Raw genomic sequence first — 7242 nt, 5'->3', positions numbered from 1 at the left:
ATGGCAAAATTCTCAAGGTCAGTCTGACAGGTCGAAACTTGGTTTTTGCCTAGTTTTAATTTTTCTCTTAATTTGTCCACCAGGTTTATAAAATTTTTTTAATAAGGCCTAAACCAAAATTTATTTTGTTGAACCCCAAAATAAACAATTAATTTATAATGTTGGGGAGTGGCTTTAAATTTAAAAAATATTAGTTATTTCTATTAAATATCAGAATTCATCAAATGTAATAGTGAATTCCATGCTAAATCAACAAAAAAAAACATGATTTTCAACCCGACCCCCATCAGATTATTTTAAAAGTTTTAATAGTTTGCATATATTATAACTAAAAAAAAACCCCTTCATTTTAAATATCTTTGGATATAAATGAGGTCAGGCCAGGCCTAAAAAGTGCTTTTTAATCCAGGCCAGACCAGACCTAGAAATTTTGTTTTAGAAACACTGGGCCCGGCCGAATATTTTAAACTTCCATTATTATATATATAAATTAAATATTTTAAAAAATTCATGTTGAGTTAAACAAATGGTACCATTGCGGGTCTCTAATTTAAATAGATAAAATATTTTAAAGATTTTAGCTTTGATATATCTCAATTAATGATTTTTCAAATATTTATTACAAATTTTTACAATTGACTAATGATTAAAATGCCATATTTCCTAAATGCTCGACCCAACTTAAAATTTTTTCACATTTATTAATTCTGTAGCTATTCATAAAAAATAACCAGTTTGATTTTATGACCATTTCCGGTTTTAGACATTTAAAATTTCTCAACATTATATACTTTTCATTAGGCTAATTTAGATGAAGTGTCTAGCTTAATCATATTCAAAGATATTTAAAATTAAAGAACATTTTGCCCAAAATGCCCTATTTTTTTTGACATTTAGAGTCCCATATCTCAGCCGCTGTTTGGAGTAGGAAGCTAAAAAAAAATTTTCTTAGAACATATGCAAGCTCTAGTAAAAAATTATAGAAAAATCTAAGGGGCTCAGGTTGAAGTTCATGTTGATTTGTCAAGGAATTCACCCTATATACTAAAAATAATTTACAAATTTTGCACAGCCTGTGAATTTTCTTGATCTCAACAAAAAAAAAATAAGATGTTACAGCGGCTGGGCATTGGTGATATCCAATACTAATAACATTTTTTCCCATTTCTCTGATTTACTGAAATTCCATAACACATCTCACTTTTGATATTTTAAATTATTTTTTTTTCCTATTTGATGTTAATTTCTATATAATATGTTACTAAAATATGTGTATTTAATAGTTAGGTAATGGCTAAATGTTGGCTAATTCAGCTCAATCTATAGCTATATGCTGAAAAAATTTTGTTAACAATAAGATGTTTCAATTTATATTAGTTTCTTTCAAATTTAAGCTGTTATATTTTTTTTAAAAAAAACCAGAGGCCAGAATGATAATTTTGGCTAAAAACTTGGTTTAACCAGCTAAAAATAGTGATATTTAGTTAACAAAAATTTTATATTATATAATAGTCGTATTTCTTTTAATCACCAATTTAATTTTATAATATTTGAATTAAAATACAAATTCATATAAAAAAAAATTCAAATGTAAAGAGGACCACTTTTAGCTTATTAATAGAGATTGATGATTTATAAAATATACTTGATAGCTTATAATAGATTTATAAAATATTGAACAACTATCTAACAAATACTGGACAATTTTAGGTTACAACTCAATTTTATTTATTTTTTTACTGCTCAATATTTTATAAATACTGCCCAAATTATTTGTTTGATATAAAAATACTGCTCAGAAGAGTGTGTTTCTATATTATATAAATATTGCCCATTTTGATTAATTTACTGTAAAATCTTGCTTTTAAATAATTAGATATTTTTTAAAATATAACAAAATTTATTGAGAGTATTCTGATGACTGATGAGTTATTAAAAGAAAATTAAAAAAAGAAAGCAGACATGATAAATAAAAGGTGCAAGTGAGGAGATACAAAAAATATTATGTTAAATGTAATGACTAGTGACCAAACAAATATGAAATTGAATAGAGATCAATTTATTATATTAAAGATCATACAAAAATTCAAAGAAGAACATGAGACTTAAAATAAAACTGCATTTTTTCCAAAAAAAACAACATTCTTTTAATGAAAAAGATAAGCTCTACAAGATGGTGATATTTTTTCATTTGATAATGATGTAAATTTAAAAATATATCAAGTAGTGGCCATTTAAAATTTATTATGTAAATTTTTTTTAACCTGTCAAGAGAAATGGGTAGGTGAACATGATGTGGGTTAAAAGCTTACTCATAACAGATATCTAAGACATTCCTGAAAAAAACTCAGAATACAAGCACTCTTTAATTTTCTGGGCCATCTAATTAGATATTTATAAGGTTACCATACCAGTGGTATACGATTATAAGATTGTAAAAAAATTAAAAATCAAGCTTTTGCAAAATATAATTTCAGAAAATTTTGATATTTGTTGACATTAAAAATTTTTTTATTGTTGCCTAATATTAATTCTGAATAATTTGCATATTTTAATGTAATAGAATAATTTTTTTTACTAAACATTCAATTGTATGTAGAGTTGATAAATAGCTCGATTTGGGTCAATTTTTAAAAATGGCTTGGATTTTAGCCATTTTGCAAATAGAGGCCCAAACCTTTCTGCCATCTATAAGCTAAATCTCCAGACTTACATAATATTATTTTGGCAAAAATAAAAATCAGGCCATTTAACAACACAAGCTGGATGGCCTTAGCCTAAAAAACATTTGCCTAAAAAATATACATTAGTGATAGACATAACAAAAAGTCACAACTAATTAAATTTATTTTAAACTTACTATCACAAAAATAAATTTATTAATATTTTATTAAAATTATATTTATAACAATTTATTTATTATATTAACATATATAATATGCCAAATATTTTATATACAAAATTAAGAATAAAAAGTATTTACAGAAAAATAATTCATTGAACAAATTTTCATTCACTTTTATTTTTTTTAAAATAATTAGTCCTTCTTGATTGAAACTTGTAAAGGTTTTTCTTTAAAAGTAAAATTGTTAAGATATTGAATAGCTAGATTAGCCTCATCTATATTAGACATTGCAACAAAAGCAAAGCCTTTATTTGCTGCTGCATTCTTTGTGTCCTTAGGAATATCCACTTTAATCACTGTACCATAAGGCCAAAATAAATTAATCAACTCCTTTTCCGTCGTATCACTACCAATATTATAAACAAAAAGTAATTTTCCAACATTAGTATCAGTGTTGCCACCATAATTTCCTGACGAATTATTATTATTATTATAAATGCCAGGCGCATTGTGATAATTTTGATTTGGTTTCATGGGCATATTAACATTGTTAAGTTCAGGATCATACAACTGATGTTTATGAGCATTTGGATTACCAGTTAATGTAATCAATGAATTAACATTTCTATTAGGATTATTAGGTCCTGCTGCTCCACCATAATAATTATTACTCATTGGATTATTTCCGGACATATTATTAGGACCATAATTTGAGTTGTTCACATCATTATCATTACCACCCATCATCATTGACATCATATTCATGGAATTTTTATGCTGATTAGGATGCTGGCCATGGTGTGGTTGATTCATTCCATCATTATAATTTTTGTTATATGGCATATTCATGATATCATAATACGATGTCATACCATATGTAAATTGATTTGAATTACTATTACCATTCATATTTCTGCTATTATTATTATTAGAATACCCTTGATTGTATTGTTTCATTCTTGAATAAGCATTATCATTGAAGGTACCCATACCCATCATAGCTCCATACGGAGTTTCCGCTACCAAATTAGCAGCAGCTAATGGATTTTTTGATAAAATTGCAGTGGCAGACTCTAGATCCATGAGTGATTTGGGTTGGTTTGGATCAAAGATGTTTACAGATTTAACCTTGGAATATTTTTGAATAATATCCTTTTGCTTTTTGTCATTATCCGATGAAATTTTTATAGTGATAACCTGATTAGTGCCAGGCAATGTCTTTCCACTTAGAGTTTCAATAGCCAATTGAGCCTCATCTTGGTAATTATATCGAATAAATCCAATACCTCTTGATAATCCTAATGAATCTTTTAATATTCTGCTTTGTATAACAGTACCAAAAGCTTTAAAAATATTGTCTAACTTGGTCTCATCAATATCTTTGGGCAAATTAGCAACATATAGATTAGTATTTTTAATTTTATCTCCACCAGGTCTTGAATGTGAGACTTTTAAAGTTTTATGCTGCATCTTATATCCATTTAGGGTGCTTATAGCTAAGCTTGCATGCTTTTGATCTTTGTATTCAACGAAGCCAAAGCCAAAACTATATCCTGTGTTTTTATCTCTAATAATTCGACAAGATACCGTCGGTCCAATACTTTCAAACAAATTATGAAATTGTGCATCTGTCATCGATTGTGGTAGATAATTAATAATAAGATTTGTTTTATTTGAATCAGCCATAAGTATTTCTCGCAAAAAAGTCAAAAAAAAGTCAAAAAAAAGGGCTAGCTAAAATAAATATGAAAAAAAAGAGATTATGAAAAAGATGGTAATATATATATAATATTAAAATTTATACCTGTACAAACGATTTAAGAAAATTGACAAATATGGCGTGCAAAATGAATGTGGTTATAAGAACTAGGAAAATATGTAATTATCATAAAATGAATTTTTATTATTTTCGATTATGATCTTATAGAATTAGTTACAATTATTTGTTAATATAAGATGTTGAATGTATACTAAAAAAAATTTATAATATAAATGTATATGTGAGGTATAAGATTTTAACTTAAATAATTAACTTCAAAAAAAGTGATAGAAAAAGGATTAAATAAATAATCTTTTAAAATATTAAGAATCTCGAGAGGGGAAAGTGTAAGCTGGAGATATTAATCTTAGAAATTTTTAAGGAAATTTTTTGATGGAGATAAACCCATCATTGTGATCTTCAGTAGTAATATAAAATCGCTCCATTTGAGCCTATTAATTAAAACAAATAAGTCAATATTTTATCCAGAAATATATTGCATATGTTTCAAGATTTTTTTAATAAATATACAAACCTTTGTGCCGTTTATAGCAAAATCTTCGGGCTTGTGTAATATTTTTCTGGATTAATACTGAGTTTGCCGTTTTGAAAAATCGGCTCAAATAGATTGATTTTGCACCATTAAATAATATTAGCAATTATCATCCAATATTGTGATAAAACTTTCTTATCACCATTAATGTATTGCGATGTGGGCTGGGAGATAACCCCCACCACTTATAAATTTTGAGAAGAGCTTAGCCAATTCACCTACCCCACTCTCTTCCATATAACATATTAAAATTTTTTGATATTCAAAATTCTTTTTCATATATTTTTTTATAGTAACATAAAGATTGAAAAACAGAAAGTTTTTTTTAAAAATAATATATATTATTTATAGAAATTTTTATAAGTCAATTTTGCTTCTCCCTTATTTAAAATATAAAGTAAGATTTACCAACATCATATAGTGATGAAATAGAGTCACTTTAGCAGATAAAGAATCAACTCTAAAAGAATTAAATTTAATTCTTAGGCCTATATTATCTTAGCTTCAGTAATGTTTAAACTTAATTGATATCTCAATCTTTAAAAATATATACATCGTCTCTTGAGACTTGTAAATTTTTTCTTCTGTTAGGAACTAGCCAATTTAATAACACTATAAGAAAGGAATAGCCTAAATTCTTTTAAATGTTTGAATAAGAATTTAAATTGCAACAAATAGAGGGTTGGGGGCGAAAAACCCATAAATATGATGCCGCTAAAAAAGAATAATTGTCAATCCTCCCCTCCTCTCCTGCCAGAGATTTTGCTAATAAATAGCAGAAATATTTGAACCTCAATCTGCCAAATCTCAAGGTTTTTTGTCAAAAAAATATCAAGCCATTTTTTATAATCTAACTAAATCGAGATCTAATTTTTGAGAATGGCTAACTCAATAGTTTTTGAAGATTTTTCTCATAGATGGCGCAAAGAACAAGACATTTATTAGATCTCGTAGTTTAGGCGATATTTTTCTGACCCAAAGTTTCCGTTTATCCAGGATTTGAACCCTATTTTTTTAAAAAAATTTAGTTTAGGTTTTGATTCAGTGAAATATTTGTGAACCAGGTTCGGCAAGTTAAAAAAAATATCAGTTTTTTTTTAAACTTAATTTTGGCTTCGGACACATATATTATAATGAACGATTATTTATACAGAATCATAGAGATTTCCGGTCCAATGTATGATATGATACGATCTAGTTAAAGAGAATAGGATATTTGAAATTTTTAAATGGGATTTACGTGTGTTGAAAATGAAAATTATGAGAAGAATTTTTTTGAAAGGAAGAGACCTAAATAGCATTCGGACCTGTTATTCAGATAACGGATAAAAGTTCCCCTGACATTGATAGCATGGAGGTTATTTGTTTTGATGATTTTATTTTATATTTTAGATACAAACTCATTAAAATTTTAAGAATTTCATTATTACTGCCAAACCACTAAATAATTTCAATATGTAAAGACAACTGAATTATGACAATGAGTTGTATCCTTTATATCAATACTAGATGAAACTAGAGGTTGGACAAAATTACCTAGATTTCCTTAATTTCAGTCACAAGTTGCTTTCTTTTTATGATGAGGATTTCCTTAATTTCAGTCACAAGTTGCTTTCTTTTTATGATGATTCCTTAATTTTAGTCACAAGTTGCTTTCTTTTAATATTGATATGATACTTTACTTATGATATCTTTCTTTTAATTTTATTTTATTTAGTAGCCTTTTTATTTTAACTTTATTTTTATATTATTTTAATTTTTATTATAGATGATTTAACAAATAATAATTGATTTTAATATTTATGAATCTCTAATATAATTTATTTTAATAATTATTATTATTTTTATAAATTTTCTGGAAGCTAGACCTATCTTTATATTTTACTTCTTTCTTTGCTATATTCATTATAAAACTTACAGCTCAGGTATAGTTTTACCCTCTTATAACATCCATGTTTCTATTATACTTTATCTTATTCCATTAAATTTTATCTTATTCCATTAAATTTTATTAAATTTCATCTTATTCTATTAAATTTTATCTTATTCTATTAAATTTTTTACTTTTATGACAGACATTTTCAT

The 7242-nt window shown here is 26.1% G+C and overlaps 1 protein-coding gene across 2 annotated transcripts; it reads right to left on the bottom strand.

Moving 5' to 3' along the window:
* Positions 1–2946: 2946 nt before the first annotated feature.
* LOC135923046 (ELAV-like protein 1) lies at positions 2947–4679 on the bottom strand. Of its 2 annotated transcripts, none has more exons than XM_065457651.1 (2): positions 4650–4679; positions 2947–4579 (listed from the first exon to the last, which is right to left on the bottom strand). In XM_065457651.1, the coding sequence occupies exon 2, from the start codon at positions 4529–4531 to the stop codon at positions 3038–3040; it is 1494 nt and encodes a 497-aa protein (XP_065313723.1). In that variant the 5' UTR covers positions 4532–4579; positions 4650–4679; the 3' UTR covers positions 2947–3037. The 2 variants fall into 2 exon arrangements, with proteins under 2 accessions (XP_065313723.1, XP_065313724.1); XM_065457652.1 differs by having other exon boundaries at positions 2947–4473; positions 4650–4675.
* Between the last annotated feature and the right edge of the window lie 2563 nt (positions 4680–7242).

The sequence above is a fragment of the Gordionus sp. m RMFG-2023 genome, chromosome 1, assembly GCF_954871325.1.
Source record: "Gordionus sp. m RMFG-2023 chromosome 1, tfGorSpeb1-WG-v2, whole genome shotgun sequence".
In the NCBI taxonomy this organism is placed as follows: domain Eukaryota; kingdom Metazoa; phylum Nematomorpha; class Gordioida; order Chordodea; family Parachordodidae; genus Gordionus; species Gordionus sp. m RMFG-2023.
Note: the sequence above shows the minus strand (reverse complement) of the source record. Positions and strands in the feature narration are given on the sequence as shown.

Bases quoted from the DNA above. Each gene is read 5' to 3' on its own strand.
- LOC135923046 (XM_065457651.1), bottom strand. From the start codon at position 4,531: ATGGCTGATTCAAATAAAACAAATCTTATTATTAATTATCTACCACAA.